Source organism: Balaenoptera physalus, assembly GCF_965194825.1.
Source record: "Balaenoptera physalus genome assembly, chromosome: 6".
NCBI classification, from domain to species: Eukaryota; Metazoa; Chordata; class Mammalia; order Artiodactyla; family Balaenopteridae; genus Balaenoptera; species Balaenoptera physalus.
Window position 1 is genome coordinate 20,652,452 of NC_138885.1, and position 26,961 is coordinate 20,679,412.

A 26,961-nucleotide genomic window follows, 5' to 3' on the forward strand; every position below is an offset into this window, starting at 1 on the left:
CCCCAGGGCAATACTTCTCTCACCAGCTAACTTATGGGTTAACATTCCATAGGGAATTAAGAAAAAGAAAGAAAGAAAGTGAGGAAGGAAGGAACAGAGAAAGGAAGGAAGGAAAGAAAGAAGGCGGGAAGGAAAGAAGGAAATAAAACCCTTCTTTTTACAGTAAAGTAAGATTTCAATGGTAAATTTCCGGTTCGAGAGAGCATTTCGGTTTACTCTAAAGTGTAACTGATTGAGGCCATTCCACCCCTTCCCCCGACATGCACTCTGGGCAGCTTTATCCAGGAGAAGAGAGAGGAAAAGCACAAGGGTACTGAATGCATGAAGGGGTGGGAGGGCACCGACAAAGGAGAAATTGGGTGCCGGGAGGAGAACCTGGGGTCCCTGATGGACAGGTTCCCTTGAGTGACCAGCCTACTAAGCCAGGTCCTCCAGTGTCACCTGGGAGGAGGCAGGTGGACTTCCAGAGCTAATGTGACAATTTGGAGCTGGAATTCAAGAACAGACATTCTGCCCAGGTAGAACAAGGCTGGTAAAGAACTGACCAAATCTTAAGTCTACTGGGGCAGAATGCAGGGATGGACATAGAGACACACAAACACCCCTGTGCTGCAGGCCCAGACCTCCCCTCTGAGTCTGCAGGTGAGAGGGAAGCCAGGAAGAGGGATCTGCCGAGACCTGGCCCCCTCAAGACAATGTCCCTGTACCGTGACATGACAGCCAAACCACGGTCACATGGTCTCATCCAACCACAACAAGCGAGGAGTTGTGCAATATTTAGCTTCACTAACTCTACCCATTGTTGCTGACAAGCGCTGCCCATGAGCCCTTTACATCGTGGTCTCCGGCCTCCATGCCCTCCCCCCAACTTCACACTTTGAGAGCCATTGCTCTGGAGCATGGAAATGCTGAACACTGGAAGCACCTCTCCAATCTGACCCCAGATTACCTTTCCAGCCTCCCTCCCATGACACCGCCTGGCCCATGTTGTGCGTCAGTACCCTCCCCCCCCTCCTCCCGGGGAACCTGTATGTCACTCTATCACAGCGTGCCTCACACGCAGTAAGGCTCTTCAATTACCCACCCACCCCGGCCTCGCTCTCTCAAGACTGTGCTCCACACAGGCTGCAACTGTCCTTCACTTCTATTTTCTCTGCCCTAGAAGGGCTGGTCATGGTGGGACTCCATGAGGGTTCGACAAATGAATGAATGAATGAACAGAATGAGATTTTAAAACCTATAGTTACATGAGTCATATATGCCTATGTTCACAGGCAGAGTCTTTCAAATATTTTTATTCATGACCCCCAAGAAGAAATATATTTCATACTGTGACTCAGTACAAACATTTATATCTATAATGGAAACAAGAGTTTCATGAAATTACTACTACACAGAAGGCATTCTAATATATTTGTTCTATGCTATGCTATGCTATGCTATGCTATCCTATCCTATCCTATTTCATTCCATTCCATTCCATTGCTTTACTATCTTAGCTTGGGTTTTCCAAGAAGCAGACCCTGAGATACGGATTCAAATGCAAACAGTTTACTCTGGAGGTGATGCCAGGAAACACCAGTAGAGCGGGGAAATGAGACAGGGAAAGCAAGGCAGCCAGTGAAAGTGCAGAATGTGTGCCTCACCTCAGAGTCATCCTGCCCGAGGAGGTGAGGAAACCAGTGTGTGCAGTTTATATACAAACGCCCTCAGTCATTGATTGAGGGATTTGGGGGGTGGAAATTAGCACCACTAATTTCCTGGTACTTCTGATCTTCTAGAAGGGCCTAATCAAAGTTGACGCCAATGGCAAAAGGGAAAATCTTGTCAAAGAAATGCGAGTGCTTTTAGTTGAAGGAGGGCTGGTGTGCACAGAAGCACTTCAGGGAAGGAATACGGGCAGGACACCAGCCTTATCTGTTACACGTACTATTTCATGTTTTTAGAACATCTGGGTCATTAACCACTAAACTGATTTCATGATCTACTCACGGATTGCAAACCACAGTTTGAAGAACAGGGTTAATGTTCTAAGATGGTATTTCCTGAAGAGTGGTCCCTATGGTCTGTACTCCTAGTGGCCTGGAAAGGATTTTAGGTGGTACACAAATATTTTTTAATGTGCATCCTTATTTAAAAATTACAACCTGCATTAGGAGAAAAGGTAAAACTAGCACTTCTATGATAGAGAGTTTTCTTCCTGAATAAATACATTTCAGGAAAAACATTGAATATCAATATTGAATAAGTGATCATGGTCATGGGGAAAATGGGAAAGTGTGGCTTGAAAGGATAGAGCTTGGGATGCTCTGTCCCAGGGATGTGCCTTTATTGCAGTCCTCTCTGCTTTGGCCTTTCAGTCTAACTGTGCTTCCTCTCCCCTACAGAGATTCGGTTACGGAGGCTGGGTGCAGCTCCAACACCACGGCAAGGTGAGTTTCTCCCTAAGCACGAGTGTGCCTCAGACCCACAGACCTCCTGAGTCTGAAACCTTCCAGCAGGCGGGCCTCTAGGAACCCCCAACTCTTCTGCCCTCCAACTGACTTTATAGTAGGCAAGGGGACAGCACTGAGGTTTCTCAAAATTATTTGCAAAAATGGGGATAACATCAAAGAACAGCATTTAGGAAGATAAAATTGGAATTGGACAAGCCATTAAGAAATGTCTCTCTCTCCCTCTCCTTTTTTTTTTTTTTTTTGCCCTAGAACCAATTTTAGCATTGCTCTGTGTCAAGGAAGCGACCTGGCCCTCTCCACAGTTATGACATTATATTACGACTGACCAAATAAATGGAACAGTTTAGGTTTGCACACAGGCTGAGAAATTAAACACTGGAGGCAAAAGGGAGAAGAAGTCACTGTTAGAAAGGGTTGAGTTTGGTCAGAGGAAAGAGCGAGAGGAAGAAGGCTTGGGGCAAAGCATTCAGCCAATAACAAAGCCTGAGAGCTGCAAATCTAGAGCTGCACAGAGGTCAGGTCCGACTTCATTTTCAGAGGCATCACATGCCCTCGTGGAGAGCATGGGGAACCCCCCCCGAGCTCCCAGTGGAGCACAGACATGACTAAGGCAGGCCCTGGAGGACTGGCGGTGTGGGAAGACCACGTGCAGGGGTAACTCAATGCACTGTGATGAGGTGAGGACAGCTTTTGCACCAGGTACTGGAGGATGTAGACTTGGGCACCAAGGACTGGAGAAGGCCTCCTGGAAGAAGTGATGCTCAGCCTGGGTCTGGAAGCAGAGGTGAAGGCTTGCCCAAGGAATAAAGGAAACTAGAAAGCAAAGACAGGGAGCAAAGGCCTGGAGATATCAAACATACGTAAGCCTAGAACTCAAGCATTTGGCACGGGCTGGTACCAGCATTTCTCAAAGTGTGGTCTGTGGACCAGCAAGTTCAATTTCACCTGGGAACCTGGGAGAAAGGCAAATTCTTGGGCCTCACCTCAGACCTACCAAATCAGGAATGCTGAGGATAGGGCCAGCAATCTGAGTTTTGACAAGCCTCCAGGTGGTTCTGATGCTTACTCAAGTTTGAAAACCACTGGCTCTATTCACTCACTCAGTCACTGATTTTTTTTTTTTTTTAACTTTTTTGGGTTTACTTATTTATTTATTTATTTATTTATTTATGGCTGTGTTGGGTCTTCGTTTCTGTGCGAGGGCTTTCTCTAGTTGTGGCAAGTGGGGGCCACTCTTCATCGCGGTGCGCGGGCCTCTCACTATCGCGGCCTCTCTTGTTGCAGAGCACAGGCTCCAGACGCGCAGGCTCAGTAATTGTGGCTCACGGGCCTAGTTGCTCCGTGGCATGTGGGATCTTCCCAGATCAGGGCTCGAACCCGTGTCCCCTGCATTGGCAGGCAGATTCTCAACCACTGCGCCACCAGGGAAGCCCCACTCACTGATTTTTATTGACACCTATTTGATGCCAGGCCCACCAGTCTAAACACGCGGAATATGCTGGTGAACAAGACAGACATACTCCCTGCCCTCGTGGTGCTCAAATTCTAGGGGGAGACAAACAAACGTGATCACTTCAGAGAATGAAATAAAAAACAGTGCTGGAACAGGGAATGACTGGGGAGATGCATCTGGGCTGGCTGGTCGGGGAGCTAGCAAAGACTTGGAGGAGGAGAAGGAAAAGCCTGGAAGAGCATCCCTGGCTGAGGGAATAGCAGTTGCAAAGCCCGCCATGTGAGGAAGAGCTGTGTTCAAGGAACAGGAAGGGGGGCAGTTTGGCTGAGATGTGGTGAAAGGGGGAGATGGAAGGAAACCAGGTAGGCAGGGGTCAGATCATGGAGGGACTTGTAGCACGTGCTAAGGAGGCCGGGTTTTATTCTCAGTGTAATGCAAATTCTTCAGAGGGTCTTAGCGGCTGAAAAAGGTCACCTTGTCTGATCTGTGGAGGATGGATAGAGGCAGGTAAGAGTTTGGGGCACAAAGTGGTGGGAAGAAGCTGGAGAGGTAGGCAGAAGCCTCATCAGACGGGGCCTTGGAGGATGGGCTTAGGCCTTTGTACTTGATCCTGAAGGCAGTGGGAAATCATTAAAGAGTTTTTTAAACATCAGAATCTCTGGAGCAGCCCATTTTCACCTTCATCAAAGGCCACCCACTAAGTGCCAATTTAGACACTGGGCTACACTTCTCCCATGAAAAGTGTCAGTTCCTAGCCTGGGAGCTGATGATCTAAGCTGGCCTCAAGTCTCCCCAAAAGAGAAGACAAGCTGAGTGGAGATGACGACAAGGCCACTAGGAAGCCCCGAGTGCAGGGATGGGCAGCCTGTAATTTTTTTTTTTTTTTTAACTCCCTGTCCCAGGCTGCAGTTTGTAACCTTGACACTGGATTTGAATGGCCTTCATTTCATCTTGTTTCTGTGTCAAAGAGACTGCAAAAACTTAACAGTAAATCTCAAAAAAAGAACCCCAGAACAAACAAAAAGAAATCCAAGAATGAAAATATTTCCAGTCAAATCTATTACCTGATATTTCCAGCAAAACTGGATATAACAGTAGTCTTGTAAAACAAAACAGTGACACTTTCCTTTCCTCTGTTTCAAAAACAAAACAGAGCAAACCAAAACAGAACCAAATCGGTATTTACCTAATTACAGTGGTCAGGGATTACAGTCACTGGAAAACACCACGCAAATATATACAAATACGCAAATTCAGCTAAGAGCCATGAGAGAATCCAGCACTTTGAGGTTGAAATTTCTTTTCATTCTCCTGTACCCCTTTGGTGAACAAATCTTTTCTGTCCCCCATGAATGATTTACCTCAGAGATTCCTGTTTTCTGAAAGGTCTTTCCAATACATTTCTCTGGTCTGCCCTATTTGTTTCTCTTCTTAACCTTTGCTTTTTCAATGCTTTTGGAATGAACCGAGGGGTATTTGTTTGCCATGGTAAAGCCTTGTTCAGAACTGAAAAACAACATTTGTCCTTGGGTTGAATACTTATAATTTGGTTGAAGATTCATGAAAATATGCACGGCCTCCTCTCAGGAGCCGCATGGGGTGGCGGCACAATTGAGTGCTGACGGCAGGAACACCCAACAGAGTTCAGAGGAGGCCAGACACAGGACCTAGTTCAAAGCCATGGGTCAGCAGCATCTAGAAACATCGACTGAGTGTTCTTCAGGCCCTTGAAATACAAAGACACACACACGCCATTTCCATCACACTTAGCATTTTCAGACACACTATTCTGTGTGATCTTCAATCATCAGGTTCCTGCTCTAAAAAATGATTTCCCTCTCACTGCGGAGCCAGGAAGACACTCGAATAAAGAACATACAGAGAGTGACAATTTTGTGCTGAGCAAAAGAGACAATAAATAGTGAGGGAATTCAAGGGGGTGGGAAGGCCAAGGCAGGGGGCAATTCTCATGAAGATAAAGAATCATAAGGCTGTAGGGCTAGGGAGCATCTAGCCCAGTGTTTGAAAATATGGGCTGCAACCCAACAGTGAGTCATAATATCAATTCAGTGGGTTAGGACAGCTTTAAAAATAAAATAGACTACAAAAGAAAAGAGCAGAATGTATTGTTCATGGTAAGAGTAAGTGTTGTTTCATCAAACTTTTGTCTCAGTTTGTATCTGTATAAATCTTGGGCTGGCCAAAAAGTTCATTCGTCTTCTTCCGGAACATCTTACCCGAACGAGCTTTTTGGCCAACCCCGATAGATATATACAGATGTAGTGGGTCACAATGGAAAATATATTTTTTAATGTGGGGTCGCAGGCAAAATCGATTGAAAGCCATTCATCTAGTCCAATATCCTCATTTCATGTTTTTATTTTTAAGCTTAACTTTCCATTGCATAAGTAGAATCTGAATAAATTCTCCTTTTTATTTTTTATTTATTTATTTTTCTCTTTTTACGTGCATTTCTTTTTTTTATGAATTAACTAACTACATGAACTGAGAAAGAGTCCCATTTGCAATGCAAATATAACATTCATACAAAAAAGGACAAAATCAAATGAAACCTTTCTTGATTTAAGGTACTTAAAAAAAAATAAGGCTGTCAAATAAATTCTCCTTTTTAAATTTAAGCTATTGAAGATAAAGCTACAGTCCCCTTGGATCAGCCCTCCCCATCCTCAAAAGTAATTCCTATTAACAGTTTGGTGGGTATCTTTCCAGACCTTTTCCTATGATTTTACTTATACATACACGCACCTATTAAAAAGGACATAGTATTATTTAATGTTTACGTACATATTTTTTAGCTAAGTCAATCAGGTTCCAAACAGAAAACAAACAGCATACTTAGAATATTCTGAAAAGAGTTAATAAAGAGCCTACTTATAAAGGTGTAGGCGTGAGATGAAGCTGTGGAGGCAGGCAGGGGCTGGATGATGAAGGGTCTTCGGCCAGGTTAAGGAGTTTGGATTTTACCTTCAGGGCAACGAGAATTGATTCAAGCGGCGGAGGTAGTGAGATCTGATTTAGGGTTTTAAGAGTTTACTTGGCTGCTTTGTGGAGCCTGGGTTGGAGGGGAGCAAGAGTGAAAGCAGCAAGAGATGAGGCTGGAGGCTGGAGGCTGGAGCAGTCGTTCAGGTGAGAGAGGATGGGGCTTGGACCAGAGCTGGAGCAGTGGAGATGGAGAGAAGTGGACCCTTGCAGCGTCTATTCTGGAGATAGACTTAACAGCATTGGGAAATGGACGGGATGGTAACATGTCAAGCCGAGGGAAGTGAGAAAATGATGTAGTCTCAGAGGGATGAGAAAGATAATGCTGATATCAAAGGACAGAAGCAGCCAAGCCAGGAGGACAAGCAGATCTGGGGGAGAGAGCATTAGGCTGAGTGAATAGAGCTGGAGGTGGTTGTAATAGAGCCTCCGTGAAGCTGTCCTTCAGAACCTCGTCATGTGGGACAGAGGCTGCTTCCTGGTGACAGTGTCTGGGCCATTTCTGCCACCTTTGTACCTCAAGCCCAACCAGCCTGGCAGCTTGCATGGTCTAGAGGGAGAGCCTGAGTGGGGACCAGGGGCAGGGGGAGGAGAATAGAATCTGACATGAAATACTGAATTTTAAAATACATTTTTTTCTTTTTTCCCTCTGTGCTAGTTTTTTCCTTGTTGTCCATCCATTCTGTGTGTAATAGTTTGCATCTACTAACCCCAAACTCCAAGTCTATCCCTCCCCCACTTCCCCTCCCCCTTGGAAACCACAAGTTTGATCTCTATGTCTGTGAGTCTGTTTCTGCTTTGTAGATAGGTTCATTTGTGCCATATTTTAGATTCCACAGATAAGTGGTATCACATGGTATTTGTCTTTCTCTGCCTGACTTACTTCACTTAGTAGGACAATCTCTAGTTGCATCCATGTTGCTGCAAATGGCATTATTTCATTCTTTTTTATGGCTGAGTAGTATTCCTTTGTATATATATACCACATCTTATTTATGCATTCATCTGTCAATGAACATTTAGGTTGTTTCCATGTCTTGGTTATTGTGAATAGTGTTGCTATGAACATAGGGATGCATGTATCTTTTTGAATTACAATTTTGTCCGGATATATGCCCAGGAGTGGGATTGCTGTATCATATGGTTAATTCCATAAAATACATTTTTAATGATACGCAATACCAGACATTTGAAATACCAGCCATATTTGAACTCATTTGCAGATAGTGTTAGAACTAGAACTTAATAATCAGAAGTGTCAGAGGTGAAGTTCCTTGGGAATCAGACTCTGAGAATGGAGATGAGCATGCAGAAGGTTTATCAGGAAGTGCTCTTAGAATGGACATCACTGAAAGGGAAAAGAAGGAAGCAGGATAAAACAGAGGGCAATGTTGAGCTGTGATGTAGTCTCAGTGGAGACCTCAGCTGACCCTACAAGAAGTTCTAAAGCTAACCTCCAGAGTTGTCCCAAGTTGGGGGGTGAGGGCAAAGAAGAGGGGCCTTTACGTCTCCGTGGCAGTCAGTCATTGGAAGTGGGCTTCCCTGGAAATAAAGCAGGACTTTAAGGGTAAGTGATTTACACATAGGATCCAGGTTTCCTGACGGCTGTAGTTATCACGACTTCTACTACCCCATGCTGCTCTGGATTAAAAAACATTAGAGGTATATTTGAAATGAGTTATCTGGGTGGTGATGGATGGTTGGAGAATTCTTTAATTAAAATAAAAATAACAAAAAAAACCCTTGGTTTTCTTTCAAGAGTTTATAAAAAAACAGAATTTGTTTCTGAGTTGAATAATTTAGAGTAGCTTGCTCCAATTACTTGATTATTAGTTAAGTTTAAGATCTTGGTTGATGTTGGGATCAATGTTAAAAACAGAACCTAAGAGACCCCCCAGTCCCTCCCCTAGCAGCAAGTGCTGACTTCTGAGGCCCATTTATATCCCTGCAGGGATCCTGGGTTCCTAAATATCACGTGAGAGGGATCAAGAATTGATTCTCTACAATAACTGTCAGGTCCCAAAATTCTGGTAGAAAAAGCAAAGAGAACTGGGAGCCTACTGGGGCACAGCTGCCCTGTGTTAATTTTCACTGAGAAAGAGCTCCCCTAACAGCTGCTGTCATTCATTTGCCTTACCATGGATCCAGCATAAAGGGCGTGGAGGGAAAAGTTTAGTAAGTCTGATTCTCCTGCAACATAATTAGGGCAACCCCCCAAAAAGATTGGACTCCTTAGGAAATTATAGTAATTAACATTTGCTTACTAAATAGACACCAATTACCAAATATCAGCCTGACAGGGTGGAAAATGGCTTCATGAACCTGGATTCTTTTCCCAGTTCTATACCACTAAGGGCTCTCTAGCAGCTAAGCTCTATACCACCGCATCTCAGGGACTCAATGGTAAATGCAAGAGTTGAACTAAAGAAATGATCCATTTCTGCTTTAACATGTTCTGCTTTGTCTGAAACCAAAACTTACTTGTGCACCTCCCAGAGAAACCCAATTTCCTCCCTTGCCATTGATAGTATATGGTAAAATCTGGCCATTGGATGAATCTAGAGACTGTCATGCAGAGTGAAGTAAGTGAGAAAGAGAAAAACAAATATCGTATATTAACGCATATATGTGGAACCTAGAAAAATGGTACAGATGAACCGGTTTGCAGGGCAGAAATTGAGATGCAGATATAGAGAACAAACGTATGGACACCTAGGGGGGAAAGTGGCAGGGGGGTGGGAGTGGTGGTGGTGTGATGAATTGGGAGATTGGGATTGACATATAGACACTAATATGTGTAAAATAGATAACTAATAAGAACCTGCTGTATAAAAAAATAAATTAAATAAAATTCAAAAAAAAAAACAAAAACAAAATCTGGCCATCATTCATTAAGCAAGCTCTCTGGACTGTACTAAGTTCTTTACAAACATTCTATTATTGAATCTTCTGTATCATTCTGTGTTCTTAGTTGCAAACAAAAGAATCCACTCTAGCTAGTTTAAGTAGAGAAGCAGCTCACAGACTTTCTTGGAGGGCCAGAGATCAAGCTCAGAGGCTGTGCTAACAGAAACAATGCCCAATACCTGGCCGGGGACCTGCTCTATCAAGGCTGTGAGCGCTGCCACTCCTGGTCGCAGACAGGAAGCTCATGTTGACGATGCTGAGATTGGAGACCAAAGCACTGCAGTTTCAGCACTCCAGCCACGTCTGACACCTCGGGCAACACCCTTATTAAGAGACTCTGGATTCTGCAGAGTCCCTGCCTCCTCACAGGGCCCACTTCCAAATCAAAGTCACACGTGGGGGCTTCTGATTGGCAGAGCCTAGAGCACATGCCAGTGCCCCTGCTACAAGGGGAGCTGGGAAGGTGAATTCTGAATTCCCCCTCAGGAAGGGGGAACCGTAATGTGAAAATATCTTCACATATAGGAAGTGTTCCAAGGATGCTGGGTGGCTACAAGCATGACAAATAAAATGGTCCACATTTTACAGATAGAAAAAGTGAAGGTTAAACTCAGAAGGGCTGTAACTTAGCCAGTTACACTGTTAGTAAGTAATTTAATGAGATTTAAGCCCCTGTCTATTGAAATGCAGAGACCATGCTCTTCAGCACTCTGCTACACTGGGTATTTTGTGGTAATTAAGCTTTCCTAGTAAGAAGCAAAAGAAAATACTTCTAATTGCCAAATGAAAGTTTGTTTCTCAACTTCTTCTCTTTTACCATCACCCCTCTCCACTCCCTTCTTCACCAAATAAAAAGATGTGTTCCTATATTCTATTTGTGCAGTCAGTATCAGCACTCTTGCTTGCAAACAAAAGAAAAAAAGAATGGTTAGTTTAAGCAGAAAAGGAATTTGTTGAAAGTATTTTAAGCCCCTCAAGAATTACAAAATGCTTAGGGAGACACACTCAAATGTGCAGGTGACTGAAGCCACGGCCAAGGCCATGCCACAGGTACAGCCTGATTAGGACACTGCCACCAGCACCACTGCCAATGGACATAGCTCATGGCCACTGCTGGAATCAATACTGGCAGCATAAACTCAACTGTTCTTGTCTTTTTGCATCACTTGATTTTGATTCACAACCAAGCATTGATCAGTCACGTTTGGGACAAGGAGAGCAAGTATTTGGGTTTCAGTACAGGGAGGCTGGGCCCTACCTCTACCAGTACTCTTGCAGGAGAGTCCCCAATCCAGGAAGGTGGTTCAGATGCTGTCATTGTCAGCAAAGAATCAGAACTGAGGCAAATCAATCCTGATGTCCTGATCTCAGAGACTCGGCTCTGCCTGGGTGTAGATACCTGTCATAGTTACACAAGTCACTTGCTCATTGACCTATTCCCCAGTCTGTGAGCAATGAAAACATGGATGTGAGGGCTTGCTCATGCTTGGGAGATGTGCACAGGCTGCCGCGCTTAAAGGTGAAAAGTGGTCGGCCTCCTCCATGAAGGAGATGAGGAAGGTCTAGTCCTTGGATCAGAAGGATAAAGAAGGAAGGTGTAGCAAGACCTGAGTGCAAGCCAAGAGGAAGAGGAGGAGGGCAGAGAACTCCATCAAGCACAACTCAAGGCCTTTGATCACCACATGCTTACACGGCCATCACGTAGGGCCCAAGGGTAATCTTGAGGCTCTGAAGCACCACCAGAGGTCATGTGTCCTTAAAGCAGGGGAATGTCAGGAGACAGCCCAGTCTCTAATTAGCCATACATCATTAATAACTAATACTAAGAATAACTAACACTCAACATGTGTCAGACACTCTACTAGGTGCTTTATAAAGATTATCCCATTTCATGCTCACAAGATCCCTTTAAGGTAAGTCATATTATTATATAACTATCTTAAAAATGAGCCAAAACTCAGAAGTTTCTAGACAGAACAGCTAGCGGGACAGAGTCTGAGACTCCACAGATATTTGATGTCACAAAGCAGAAGAAACCATGGAGCCATGGCTAAATGGGACGAGTCTGAACTAATCTGTGCCATCTGCCAAAATGATTTAAAGTAAGTGGTCATTATCAACTCTGACCATGACTCTGTCCCACCCGTCTTGTTCTCTGGGCCAAAAGAAGTCCAAATCCAATGTATGAGTGCCTTGTATGCTGGGTGGTAAGCTGGAAGCAATACCTCCTCACGGAGTTGAAGAGGCTGCAATGAAGGCAGGGTAACTGAAGAACCAAGAATCTTCTTTCCTCCCAAAAGCAATCACTGACCTGTCACTCCAACTAAGCCTGGTCGAGAGAAGAAGGCTGTGCCCCGGTTATGCCAAATCCTCCAGGAGATCCAAGGGGTCCAGCACGGATACTTCAAAGTTAAATAACAGAGAGAGAAAGATATTCAGATGTTCCAAATTCAACATCACTGCAGAGCATAATAATAATAACATCTGAATGAAATAATGTCATTTGCAGCAACATGGATGGACCTAGAGATTATCATACTAAGTGAAGTAAGTCAGAGAGAGAAAGACAAATATCATATGATATCACTTATATGTAGGATTTAAAATATGACAGAAATGAACTTGTCTACAAAACAGAAACAGACACACAGACAGAGAGAACAGACTTGTGGTTGCCAAGGGGTGGGGGGAGAAGGATGATGGATTGGGAGTTTGGGATTAGTAGATGCAAACTATTACGTATAGGATGGATAAACAACAAGGTCCTACTTTATAGCACAGGGAACTATACTCAATATCCTGTGATAAACCATAATGGAAAAGAATATGAAAAGGAATGTATATATAACTGAATCACTTTGCTGTACAGTAGAGATTAACACAACATTGTAAATCAACTATACATCAATAGGGGACTCCCCTGGTGGTCCTGTGGTTGAGACTCTGTGCTTCCAAATGCAAGGGGCATGGGTTCAATTCCCGGTCAGGGAACTAAGATCCCACACGCCACACGGTGCAGCCAAAAAAAAAAACAAACCAAAAAAAACCAAACTATACATCAATAAATTTTAAAATAATAATAATAAAATACTAATATCTACCAAAAAAATAATAATAATAACCTTTGGCTTATGGAACCTCTGCTCAGCCAACTCAAGTACTCTGTTCTTTGTCTCTGTGGATGGGAATCTGTGCCTTAATTTCTTCCTTTTCTCACAGTCTTTCCAATCTCCATGTTTATGACCTAATTTTTTGGTGGTAGATTACTAACTTATCTTTTTTCCTCAACTATATATCCTTAAAGTTTTACATCAGTCAGAGAAAGTATATTGCCCACCTTAGGTGCTATGTAAATATTTGTTTTATAAATTTTATTAAAAAAAAACTGAGAAAACTGAGGCTCAGAGATGTTGTTTAACTTGCTCATGGTCACACAGTAAGTGGCAGAATAGGGATTTGAACCTTAGCAGTATGATTTCAGGGACCTGGATCAGAACTTTTCCCTTTTCTTTAGGGATCAGCAACAGGAGGTCCAATTTAGAGGCTGCTGCCATGCTCCACACAGCCACTTAGTTTGCACCTCCCCACCCCGGCACTGAGTATTAAAAGGTAGTGTACAAGACAGGCACGATGTCTGGTAGAGGTAGCAGCTCAGAACCAAATTTCATATGTGCTGCTAGACTGATTCACTGCATGGCCTGCCTCCTCCTGCAGGTGTTGACATCAGCGGGCCCTGCTTTGCTAGACAAATTATTTACTCTCACTATCCATCTGTTGCTTCTCTATAAAACAAGAGGGTAGGACTAGACGGTCTATCTCAGAGGTCCTTTCAATTCTAAAATGTTATGAATCTAGAGTTTTCCAGATGCTGGGCCATCCTCTTGGGTCTTGGAGCCAGAGGTTCTGGCAAGGTGACCTACACAATCCTCAAGTTGCGTAGTCCCAAAAGGCCATGACCATGACCTTGTTCTCTCTGTGTCCAGCCACTGACACCCACAGAGCACACCCCTTCAAATCCAAGCCAATATTAAGGCACAAGGACAAAACGTTGAGTTCTGTTAAATAAACAGATTTCTACTTCTTCGAGGATTAAGTAAAAAAAACCCTAAAAAGGTTAGGGGAGAACCACATTCCAAAGCATACAAGGAAGGATTAATCTAGGTAAGCTTAGGTCACCTTTCGCTGATGTGAGTTTTCTGACTTAGGGAGAAGCAAAGATGCTGAAAGATGGGAAGGTCTTCAGAGTGGTTCAAGAGAACTGCTGGGACCCAGAAGTTCGCCTTAGAGAAATGGACCAAACAGGTACTTCCAATGAGAAACACTACCAATGTCTGCATCTGATGTAAGAGGCATGTCTACCGCTAAAGTCTGTTGACCACGTTAGGTGATTTATGTGATGGCAACTTCTGATCTCCTTTTCTCCTCCAGGCCAGGCTGTTCCAGCTTCACTGGGGGAGGGATGGCACCTTCCACAATTATGTTTTTAGAGTGTGGATTTAAAATTTTTTGAAATTAGGTATACCCTGTTTTAAAGTAGAATGCTGTATTATCCAAAAGATAAAAGTGGTATTTTATTATTTAAAAAAATTTTAAGTTCAAATACATAGTATTTACATATTATAGAGCCAATTAAAACAGTAAAAATAAGAGTTCACAGATTAAGGATGCCAAGTACCTGGTTAGTCAGATTCAGGATCCGATTTCTTTCTGTAGTTTCTTTTGGTGCACAGTACACAGAATGTCCCCACTGACACGTAAGGGGTGGAAACGGGAGCAGTTTACAAAAAAGTTAATCATGTAATCTCAGAATACTCTACCATGAAACCAATCCAGAAATTTGAAAGGGAAGAATTAGGATATTTTTGTTTCCAAGCTGAGTCACTAACAATTTCTAAGAACTGCTTGCATTCCTCATCCCATATTTTAAAATCAAACAAATCCCCATAATTTAAAAGAATTATGAAAGCCTGTCTAACATATGGTATGATGGGTAGGGGATAAGATAAAATAAAATAAAATAAAAAACATAATAAAATAGTAAAATAAAAATGTGGCATGACAGCCGCATTGTGCTTTCACTTGTTACTACCTGGTTGACCGTGCCACCAAGGAGAGCATGCTCCAACAAGAGAACCCAGCCTTCGGGACACGCGTGGGCTCTGCCCAGAGACTGTGATGGGGAGCTCCCCATGACAACACTGTCAGGCCTAAATTTTGACATCAGTGGTCTAGATTTAATCCAGAAAACAAACAATTCATACACACAAATAAAAGAGCCCTTTAGAACTACCACCTTCCTAACCAAGGACAAATATATAAGAAGTTCAAAAATACACACAGAGGTCCTCGGGAAGATGGCGGAAGAGTAAGACGCGGAGATCACCTTCCTTCCCACAGATACAGTAGAAATACATCTACACGTGGAACTGCTCCTACAGAACACCCACTGAACGCTGGCAGAAAACGTCCGACCTCCAAAAAGGCAAGAAACTCCCCCCGTACCTGGGTAGGGCAAAAGAAAAAAGAAATAACAGAGACAAAAGAATAGGGACGGCACCTGCACTAGTGGGAGGGAGCCGTGAAGGAGGAAAGATTTCCACGCACTAGGAAGCCCCTTCGCGGGCGGAGACTGCGGGTGGCAGAGGGGGGAAGCTTCGGAGCCACGGAGGAGAGCGCAGCCACAGGGGTGCGGAGGGCAAAGCGGAGAGACTCCCGCACGGAGGCTCGGCGCCGAGCAGCACTCTCCAGCCCGAGAGGCTTGTCTGCTCACCCGCCGGGGCGGGCGGGGCTGGGAGCTGAGGCTCGGGCTTCGGTCGGATCGCAGGGAGAGGACCGGGGTTGGCGGCGTGAACACAGACTGAAGGCGTTAGTGCACCACAGCTAGCCAAGAGGGAGTCCGGGAAAAAGTCTGCAGCTGCCGAAGAGGCAAGAGACTTTTTCTTCCCTCTTTGTTTCCGGGTGCGCGAGGAGAGGGGATTCAGAGCGCTGCCTAAACGAACTTCAGAGACGGGCGCGAGCCGCAGCTACCAACGCGGATCCCACAGCAACAGGGGCGCAGAGGGAAAAACGGAGAGATTCCCGCACAGAGGCTCGGCGCCGAGCAGCACTCTCCAGCCCGAGAGGCTTGTCTGCTCCCCCGCCGGGGCGGGCGGGGCTGGGAGCTGAGGCTCGGCTTCGGTCGGATCGCAGGGAGAGGACTGAGGCTGGCGGCGTGAACACAGCCTGAAGGGATTAGCGCACAACAGCTGGCTGGGAGGGAGACCGGGAAAAAGTCTGCAGCTGCCGAAGAGGCAAGGGACTTTTTCTTGCCTCTTTGTTTTGCGGCGCGCAAGGAGAGGGGATTCAGAGCGCCGCCTAAACGAACTCCAGAGAAGGGCGCGAGCCGCGGCGATCACCGCAGACCCCACAGCAACAGGGGCGCAGAGGAAAAAAACGGAGAGACTCCCGCACAGAGGATCGGCGCGGAGCAGCACTCACCAGCCCGAGAGGCTTGTCTGCTCGGCGGGCGGGGCTGGGAGCTGAGGCTCGGGTTTCGGTTTCGGTTGGATCGCAGGGAGAGGACTGGGGCTGGCGGCGTGAACACAGCCTGAAGGGGTTAGCGCACCACAGCTGGCTGGTAGGGAGTCCGGGAAAAAGTCTGCAGCTGCCGAAGAGGCAAGAGACTTTTTCTTGCCTCTTTGTTTCGCGGCGCGCAAGGAGAGGGGATTCAGAGTGCCGCCTAAACGAACTCCAGAGAAAGGCGTGAGCCGCGGCGATCAGCACGGACCCCAGAGACGGGCGTGAGACGCTGGGGCTGCTGCTGCCGCCTCCAAAAAGCCTGTGTGTGAGCACAAGTCACTCTCCACATCGCCCCTCCCGGGAGCCTGTGCAGCCCGCCACTGCCAGGGTCCCGTGATCCGGGGACAAGTTCCCCGGGAGAACGCACTGCCCGCCTCAGGCTGGTGCAACGTCACGCCGGCCTCGGCCGCCGCAGGCTCACCCCGCCTCCTCTGTACACCTCCCTCCCCGCGGCCTGAGGGAGCCAGAGCCCCCGAAGCAGCTGCTCCTTTAACCCCGTCCTGTCTGTGCGGGGAATAGACGCCCTCAGGCGACCTACACGCAGAGGCGGGTCCAAATCCAAAGCTGAACCCCAGGAACTGTGCGAACAGGGAAGATAAGGGGAAATCTCTCCCAGCAACCTTAGAAGCAGCGGATTAAAACTCCACAAACAACTTGATGTGCCTGCATCTGGTGAATACCTGAATAGACAACGAATCATCCCAAATTCAGGAGGTGGACTTTGGGAGCAGGATATATTAATTTTTCCCCTTTTCCTTTATTTGTGAGTGTATATGTATATGCTTCTGGGTGCGATTTTGTCTGTATAGCTTTGCTTTACAATAGCTTTATTTTACTTCACTATATTATAGCCTCTTTCTTTCTTTCTTTCTTTCTTTCTATTTTTTCTCCCTTTTACTCTGAGCCGTGTGGACGAAAGGCTCTTGGTACTCCAGCCAGGCATCAGGGCCGTGCCTCTGAAGTGGGAGAGCCAACTTCAGGACACTGGTCCACAAGAGACCTCCCAGCTTCACGTAATACCAAACGGCAAAAATCTCTCAGAGATCTCCATCTCAACATCAAGACCCAGCTTCACTCAACGACCAACAAGCTACAGTGCTGGACACCATATGCCAAACAACTAGCAAGACAGGAACACAGCCCCATCCATTAGCAGAGAGGCTGCCTAAAATCATAATAAGGCCACAGACACCCCAAAATACACCACCAGACGTGGACGTGCCCACCAGAAAGACAAGAGCCAACCTCATCCACCAGAGCTCAGGCACTAGTTCCCTCCACCAGGAAGCCTACACAACCCACTGAACCAACCTTAGCCACTGGGGACAGATACCAAAAACAACAGGAACTACGAACCTGCAGCCTGTGAAAAGGAGACCCCAAACACAGTAAGATAAGCAAAATGAGACGACAGAAAAACACACAGCAGATGAAGGAGCAGGGTCAGAACATACCAGACTTAACAAATGAAGAGGAAATAGGTAGTCTACCTGAAAAAGAATTCAGAATAATGATAGTAAGGATGATCCAAAATCTTGGAAATAGAATAGACAAAATGCAAGAAACATTTAACAAGGACGTAGAAGAACTAAAGAGGAACCAAGCAATGATGAAAACCACAATAAATGAAATTAAAAATACTCTAGATGGGATCAATAGCAGAATAACTGAGGCAGAAGAAAGGATAAGTGACCTGGAAGATAAAATGGTGGAAATAACTACTGCAGAGCAGGATAAAGAAAAAAGAATGAAAAGAACTGAGGACAGTCTCAGAGACCTCTGGGACAACATTAAACGCACCAACATTCGAATTATAGGGGTCCCAGAAGAAGAAGAGAAAAAGAAAGGGACTGAGAAGATATTTGAAGAGATTATAGTTGAAAACTTCCCTAATATGGGAAAGGAAATAGTTAATCAAGTCCTGGAAGCACAGAGAGTCCCATACAGGATAAACCCAAGGAGAAACACACCAAGACACATATTAATCAAACTATCAAAAATTAAATATAAGGAAAACATATTAAAGGCAGCAAGGGAAAAAAAACAAATAACACACAAGGGAATCCCCATAAGGTTAACATCTGATCTTTCAGCAGAAACTCTGCAAGCCAGAAGGGAGTGGCAGGATATACTTAAAGTGATGAAGGAGAAAAACCTGCAACCAAGATTACACTACCCAGCAAGGATCTCATTCAGATTCGATGGAGAAATTAAAACCTTTACAGACAAGCAAAAGCTGAGAGAGTTCAGCACCACCAAACCAGCTTTACAACAAATGCTAAAGGAACTTCTCTAGGCAAGAAACACAAGAGAAGGAAAACACCTACAATAACAAACCCAAAACATTTAAGAAAATGGGAATAGGAACATACATATCGATAATTACCTTGAATGTAAATGGATTAAATGCTCCCACCAAAAGACACAGGCTGGCTGAATGGATACAAAAACAAGACCCATATATATGCTGTCTACAAGAGACCCACTTCAGACCTAGAGACACATATAGACTGAAAGTGAGGGGATGGAAAAAGATATTCCATGCAAATGGAAATCAAAAGAAAGCTGGAGTAGCAATTCTCATATCAGACAAAATAGACTTTAAAATAAAGACTATTACAAGAGACAAAGAAGGACACTATATAATGATCAAGGGATCGATACAAGAGGAAGGTATAACAATTGTAAATATTTATGCACCCAACATAGGAGCACCTCAATACATAAGGCAAATACTAACAGCCATAAAAGGGGAAATCGACAGCAACACAATCATAGTAGGGGACTTTAACACCCCACTCTCACCAATGGACAGATCATCCAAAATGAAAATAAATAAGGAAACACAAGCTTTAAATGATACATTAAACAAGATTGACTTAATTGATATTTATAGGACATTCCATCCAAAAACAACAGAATACACATTTTTCTCAAGTGCTCATGGAACATTCTCCAGGATAGATCATATCTTGGGTCACAAATCAAGCCTTGGTAAATTTAAGAAAATTGAAATCGTATCAAGTATCTTTTCCGACCACAACGCTATGAGACTAGATATCAATTACAGGAAAAGACCTGTAAAAAATACAAACACATGGAGGCTACACAATACATTACTTAATAACGAAGTGATCACTGAAGAAATCAAAGGGGAAATCAAAAAATACCTAGAAACAAATGACAATGGAGATACGACGACCCAAAACCTATGGGACGCAGCAAAAGCAGTGCTAAGAGGGAAGTTTATAGCAATACAAGCCTACCTCAAGAAACAGGAAACATCTCGAATAAACAACCTAACCTTGCACCTAAAGCAATTAGAGAAAGAAGAACAAAAAAACCCCAAAGCCAGCAGAAGGAAAGAAATTATAAAGATCAGGTCAGAAATAAATGAAAAAGAAATGAAGGAAACAATAGCAAAAATCAATGAAACTAAAAGCTGGTTCTTTGAGAAGATAAACAAAATTGATAAACCATTAGCCAGACTCATCAAGAGAAAAAGGGAGAAGACTCAGATCAATAGAATTAGAAATGAAAAAGGAGAAGTAACCACTGACACTGCAGAAATACAAAAGATCATGAGAGATTACTACAAGCAACTCTATGCCAATAAAATGGACAACCTGGAAGAAATGGACAGATTCTTAGAAAGGCACAAACTGCCGAGACTGAACCAGGAAGAAATAGAAAATATGAACAGACCAATCACAAGCACTGAAATTGAAACTGTGATTAAAAACCTTCCAACAAACAAAAGCCCAGGACCAGATGGCTTCACAGGTGAATTCTATCAAACATTTAGAGAAGAGCTAACACCTATCCTTCTCAAACTCTTCCAAAATATTGCAGAGGGAGGAACACTTCCAAACTCATTCTACGAGGCCACCATCACCCTGATACCAAAACCAGACAAAGATGTCACAAAGAAAGAAAACTACAGGCCAATATCACTGATGAACATAGATGCAAAAATCCTCAACAAAATACTAGCAAACAGAATCCAACAGCACATTAAAAGGATCATACACCATGATCAAGTGGGGTTTATCCCAGGAATGCAAGGATTCTTCAATATACGCAAATCAATCAATGTGATACATCATATTAACAAACTGAAGGAGAAAAACCATATGATCATCTCAATAGATGCAGAGAAAGCTTTCGACAAAATTCAACACCCATTTATGATAAAAGCCCTGCAGAAAGTAGGCATAGAGGGAACTTTCCTCAACATAATAAAGGCCATATATGACAAACCCACAGCCAACATTGTCCTCAATGGTGAAAAACTGAAACCATTTCCACTAAGATCAGGAACAAGACAAGGTTGCCCACTCTCACCACTATTATTCAACATAGTTTTGGAAGTGTTAGCCACAGCAATCAGAGAAGACAAAGAAATAAAAGGAATCCAAATCGGAAAAGAAGAAGTAAAGCTGTCACTATTTGCAGATGACATGATACTATACATAGAGAATCCTAAAGATGCTACCAGAAAACTCCTAGAGCTAATCAATGAATTTGGTAAAGTAGCAGGATACAAAATTAATGCACAGAAATCTCTTGCATTTCTATACACTAATGACGAAAAATCTGAAAGTGAAATTAAGAAAACACTCCCATTTACCATTGCAACAAAAAGAATAAAATATCTAGGAATAAACCTACCTAAGGAGACAAAAGACCTGTATGCAGAAAATTATAAGACACTGATGAAAGAAATTAAAGATGATACAAATAGATGGAGAGATATACCATGTTCCTGGATTGGAAGAATCAACATTGTGAAAATGACTCTACTACCCAAAGCAATCTACAGATTCAATGCAATCCCTATCAAACTACCACTGGCATTTTTCACAGAATTAGAACAAAAAATTTCACAATTTGTATGGAAACACAAAAGACCCCGAATAGCCAAAGCAATCTTGAGAACGAAAAATGGAGCTGGGGGAATCAGGCTCCCTGACTTCAGACTATATTACAAAGCTTCAGTAATCAAGACAGTTTGGTACTGGCACAAAAACAGAAATATAGATCAATGGAACAGGATAGAAAGCCCAGAGATAAACCCACACACATATGGGCACCTTATTTTTGATAAAGGAGGCAAGCATATACAGTGGAGAAAAGACAGCCTCTTCAATAAGTGGTGCTGGGAAAATTGGACAGGTACATGTAAAAGTATGAAAATAGAACACTCCCTGACACCATGCACAAAAATAAACTCAAAATGGATTAAAGACCTAAGTGTAAGGGCAGACACTATCAAACTCTTAGAGGAAAACATAGGCAGAACACTCTATGACATACATCACAGCAAGATTCTTTTTGACCCAGCTCCCAGAGAAATGGAAATAAGAACACAAATAAACAAATGGGACCTAATGAAACTTAAAAGCTTTTGCACAGCAAAGGAAACCATAAACAAGACCAAAAGACAACCATCAGAATGGGAGAAAATATTTGCAAATGAAGCAACTGACAAAGGATTAATCTCCAAGATTTACAAGCAGCTCATGCAGCTCAATAACAAAAAAACGAATAACCCAATCCAAAAATGGGCCGAAGATCTAAATAGACATTTCTCCAAAGAAGATATACAGATGGCCTACAGACACATGAAAGAATGCTCAACATCATTAATCATTAGAGAAATGCAAATCAAAACTACAATGAGATATCATCTCACACCGGTCAGAATGGCCATCATCAAAAAATCTAGAAACAATAAATGCTGGAGAGGGTGTGGGTGTGGAGGAAAGGGAACACTCTTGCACTGTTGGTGGGAATGTAAATTGATACAGCCACTATGGAGAACAGTATGGAGGTTCCTTAAAAAACTACAAATAGAACTACCATACGACCCAGCAATCCCACTACTGGGCATATACCCTGAGAAAACCATAGGTCAAAAAGAGTCATGTACCAAAATGTTCATTGCAGCTCTATTTACAATAGCCAGGACATGGAAGCAATCTAAACGTCCATCGACAGATGAATGGATAAAGAAGATGTGGCACATATATACAATGGAATATTACTCAGCCATAAAAAGAAATGAAATGGAGGTATTTGTAATGAGGTGGATGGAGTTAGAGTCTGTCATACAGAGTGAAGTAAGTCAGAAAGAGAAAAACAAATACAGTATGCTAACACATATATACGGAATCTAAGGGGAAAAAAAAAAAAAAAAAAAAAAAAAGAGGCCATGAAGAACCTAGTGGCAAGACGGGAATAAAGACACAGACCTACTAGAGAATGGACTTGAGGATATGGGGAGGGGCTGGGGTGAGATGTGACAGGGTAAGAGAGTGTCATGGACATATATACACCACCAAATGTAAAATAGATAACTAGTGGGAAGCAGCCGCATAGCACAGGGAGATCAGCTCGGTGCTTTGTGACCATCTAGAGGGATGGGATGGGGAGGGTGGGAGGGAGGGAGATGCAAGAGGGAAGAGAAATGGGAACATATTGTATATGTATAACTGATTCACTTTGTTATAAAGCAGAAGCTAACACAGCATTGTAAGGCAATTATACTTCAATAAAGATGTTAAAAAAAAAAAAAAAATACACACAGAGATGGCAGGAGACATTTTATTCCAAGGTCTGCATAAAACAAGTTAATAGATATCAGCCCCAAATAAGGAGGTGGTCTCTGGCATGTTAGAATTTGGTATAGCTACTTTAGGCTAGATATTGCTTTCTAGATTTTTTTAAATAATTAAAAGTACATCTAAATTGCATTCAAATTGAACTTTGCGGAAAGCCTGAAGCACTTCTGTAGACCATTCCATAGAACATAGTATACATGCCCCTGTACTAGAATGGGGGTGGTAGGGGCACTGAGAGAGAACAGCTTCTCAGACTGACAGCAAAGACCAAGATCTTACTCTAAATGTGAAGCACAAGCAACTCCCACCTCTCAAGGAGAAAACTAGTGGAAAGGAGACTCAGATGACTGGTGTCAGAACCATTGCTCACGACTGCAGTTTAGGTGAAGAGTGTCTCCTTTGGTTTTTGTTGTGTGGTTCATTCCACAGCTATCCTTAAGAGGACAGTCAAGTCTAACCCTTGCTGAGCATTTTTCTTTGTGCCAGGTACTGTTTTCAGCACCTGACGTGTATTAACTCAATTCCTATAACAACCATCGTAGGTGGCATCTATTATTATGCCCATTTTACAGATGAAGAAACTGAGGAACAGAGGTTAAGCAATTTGTCCAAGATCGCACAACTTGTAGGGGGCAAAGCCGAGATTTGAACCCAGGCAGTCTGGACCCAAGCGCTTAACAAGTGTATCCTACTGCCTCTGCCGAGGTAAGAAAATGATGAAGGCACAGCACAGAAGGTTCCAGCAAGCCATGCCATCTTCACAGGGAGAAAAATATAATTGCAGTCCCTGGTTTACTTCATCACATCTCTATGTGGCAGGCACTGTTGTACCTAGTGCCACCTGAGGGGTATTAGGAGGTGAAGTGATTTGCTCGGGATCACACAGCAGTAAATGGCAGAGCTAGAATTGTACCTAGGACTCTCTCTCTCATTCCATCACTTTTCCCAAGCCTCCCTCAGGACGAGAACCGCCTGGGGTGTTTATTAAAACTTTTTTTCAGGGCCCATCCACTGAGTCACAGTTCCCAAAGGAGGGCCTAGGAACTTGTTTTTACAATGTTCTCTTCCCTCCACCCCCCGGCCCCTGCCCCTTTTACTGAGCAGGTGAGTCTGGGGAACACTGTGCTATTGCCAAACTGTTAAACACCACTTTAAAAAAAATCAGCTCTAATTGGGTTAGACTTGTTTTTTTCCCCTCTTGATTCCCAGAAACCAAAGAACATGTATCCAAATCAACCAACACATAAATAATGCAATTTACTATGTTAATATAAAATATGGTGACAAGTGATGGCCACTGGGGTATCAGAAGATGCAAGGCTGGACAGCTGCCTCGTCCCACCACTTGCAGGCCATGTGATCTAATCTATAAAATTAAATACAGTAATGTAAGCAAAAGCATTTGTGTAAATGTAAAGATTTTACAATTGAACGGCATTTATCTGTTGTATACTAATCACTGAATACAAATCACATCTGTGACAATGTTTAACAATGCTCTCTAATCAAATGCTGTAGTGTCTAGTCCTCACTAAACAATGATTTATTTATTCATATATTGGGTATGTTAAGGATAGAACACGGACAGTCAGGTTCATGTGGTGTTGAAATTCAAGTAGGGCACGGCACAGGATAAACCACCACAGTCATGACAGACTGTAATAAGTTATCAGAAAAGGAAAGGAACAGAACAATGGGATAGAGAGTGGATGGAGTTGGGGAAGGCCTCTCTGAGGATCTGACATTTGAACGGAGACCTTAGGGTACAAAGGAGCTCATCCTGTGATGAGGCATAAGGAGGGCATTCCAGGCAGATGGAACAGCAGTGCAAGGGTCCTGAGGCAGGAAAGCACCCCAAAGAACAGGCAGGAGGCCTACGAAGTTCAACATGAGCCCCCAGGAGAGACGGAGCCTTACAGACCATGTTCAAGTTTGGATTTTACTCTGAATGTGATGAAAAGTGCTTGGAAGTTTTGAGCAAGGGAGTGACTTGATCTAAGTTATAACCCTTACCCTGACTTCCAAGTGTAGAACAAACTGTAAGAGGACAAGAGTGGTAGTCGGAGACCAGCTCAGAAGCTTCTGCAGTGGTCCACGTAGGAGATACTGGTGGCTTGGACCACGCAGTGGCAGGGGATGGGGAGAGGTGAGCACATGAAAGGAACTGGAGTAGAGCTAACAGGACTTGCTGTTGGGTTGGACGTGGGCATGAGGGAAAGAGGAGCCACCATTGCTTTGGCAACATCTCTCCTGATAACCCAGCTCCAGGAGTGTGAAGATAAGAGATTCTAGGCATCCTGGATGCTGGATTCTGGAACCACACTCAGGGTCTCATTCTGGGCATTCCAGACAGTGGGACTCTACTCATGCTCACTTAGGAGATGAATTAAAGGGGCCAGGAAGGTGCCTGAGAAATACACTCTGTCATGCATGACCTAAGATGAAAAGCCCTAAAAAAATTGATTGGGAAATGTCTTGCTTAAATAAAACTTCACAGGAAGGAGGGTTGGAAAAAACCTTTGAAAAATTGTTTTTTTAGTTTTTCTTGAATGATCTCACTTCTGTCCAGTCTTTACTCCTCTCCTTAGAACTGACGCTGAGGGATATGGGAAACTTGGGACAGAGACCCTGTGAGAAGGGGGCAGGGAGGAGCAGCGAGGGAGGGGAGAGAGGAAGGAAGGTGGGACGGAGACTTGCTGGGCTCCTCGGCCCTGGGAAATGTAGGAGTGCCCGGGCCATTCTTCTCATTAGCTTTGCCTTTGTGTCTGTGTCTAGGAGTGACCGTGCAAGCCCTTTCCACGGTTCCCGTCATGTTTAGCTACTGGGTGAGTGTGAAACCTCAATCCATCTCCTTGGTGGGCGAAGGCTCACTCACGTCCAGCTCCCTAGCAAGTAGACAGATGCTTCAAGTCTCGAACATTGCCCACCCAACTCCCCACCCCTTTAGAGATCAGCAGGGCCCCTCAGCTTCTCACACCGCACCGTCCCCTCCCAGGCCTGTCTTCCTAGTCATGTCCTTGCTCTAGACCTGCATGGTCCAGTATGGTAGCCAATGGCTGCAGGTTGCTATGTGACTCGAATTGCATTGCCACTGGACAGCACAGTTCTAGACCCAACCTTAATCTCCATGAGAACTGACCTGTCTGCTGACTCATTCCTGCTGTGCCTGGCTCAGTAATTGACAAGCCAGCTTATTCAAAAGTGATAATGATTTTGAGGCGGTGGAAGTGAGGATAATGGCCTAATATGTTGCCTCTCCCATGGAAATATACAATTCAAAACAGGATTCCTAGAGTTGGATGCCTTTCCCCAAGTGATTAAGTCTTGAGTGCTAAAAGTTTCAGGCATGATGGCAAGCCTGTGGAAGCACATTTTTGTACATAGTTGGGGGTGCACTAAGTACCCTCTCAACCAAATAAACATTCACACGTGTTGTGATTTAATGAGCAATGGAAATACCACCTGCTCACACTTACTTCCACCACCTGTGCTCATAATTCTAGTATTAGTGATTCAATCCTTATCTGTTCCTATCATGAGATTCACTACTTAACATAAAAATCCCCTAAGACCTCGAGATACCTGAATTTACCAGACTGGGTGCTATTCTGACTGGGCAACTGGGATTGCAGGCGAATACCAAATTCTTAGCAGTGGGGTGGGATGATGCTGAAAGATAGCAGTGGCGGAGAGGTTACTCTTGAGTGTCACTGCCAACAGGAAGGACAGGGAGAAGGACAGACAGGGACAGGAGAGGTCCATAAGCAGCCCGGCATCCTCCGAGGAGGCGTGACAAGGAGGTGTCCTGAAATCCGGCACTCACCAGGCCCAGCTCCTGGGGTTGGGAGGGGGGATGCCTAGGTGTGCAGCCCTGCAGACTCCTGTCTGCAGTTGGTGGGGTGGCCCACCCTCATTCCATGTCTAGTGTAGGATTCCAGGCCCTTCTGATTACAGCCTCAGTTTT

At 44.0% G+C, this 26,961-nt stretch overlaps 2 protein-coding genes across 7 annotated transcripts in view; one reads left to right on the forward strand and one right to left on the reverse strand.

The window, feature by feature from the left end:
* The window catches only part of TMEM163 (transmembrane protein 163), a 419,722-nt gene that overhangs the window by 333,234 nt on the left and 59,527 nt on the right, over positions 1 to 26,961 (reverse strand). For both annotated transcript variants that reach the window (XM_082465934.1, XM_082465933.1), the window contains exon 3: positions 12,128 to 12,218. The gene's annotated coding sequence lies outside the window, so the exon portion shown is untranslated. The remainder of the gene's footprint in view (positions 1 to 12,127; positions 12,219 to 26,961) is intronic.
* The window catches only part of ACMSD (aminocarboxymuconate semialdehyde decarboxylase), a 94,770-nt gene that overhangs the window by 8,743 nt on the left and 59,066 nt on the right, over positions 1 to 26,961 (forward strand). For 4 of the 5 annotated variants that reach the window (XM_082465931.1, XM_082465929.1, XM_082465928.1 and 1 more), the window contains exons 2-4: positions 2,388 to 2,432; positions 14,022 to 14,118; positions 25,773 to 25,822. In XM_082465931.1, coding sequence (XP_082322057.1) covers positions 2,388 to 2,432; positions 14,022 to 14,118; positions 25,773 to 25,822 — 192 coding nt within the window. The remainder of the gene's footprint in view (positions 1 to 2,387; positions 2,433 to 14,021; positions 14,119 to 25,772; positions 25,823 to 26,961) is intronic. The other variant, XM_082465930.1, reaches the window with a different exon arrangement.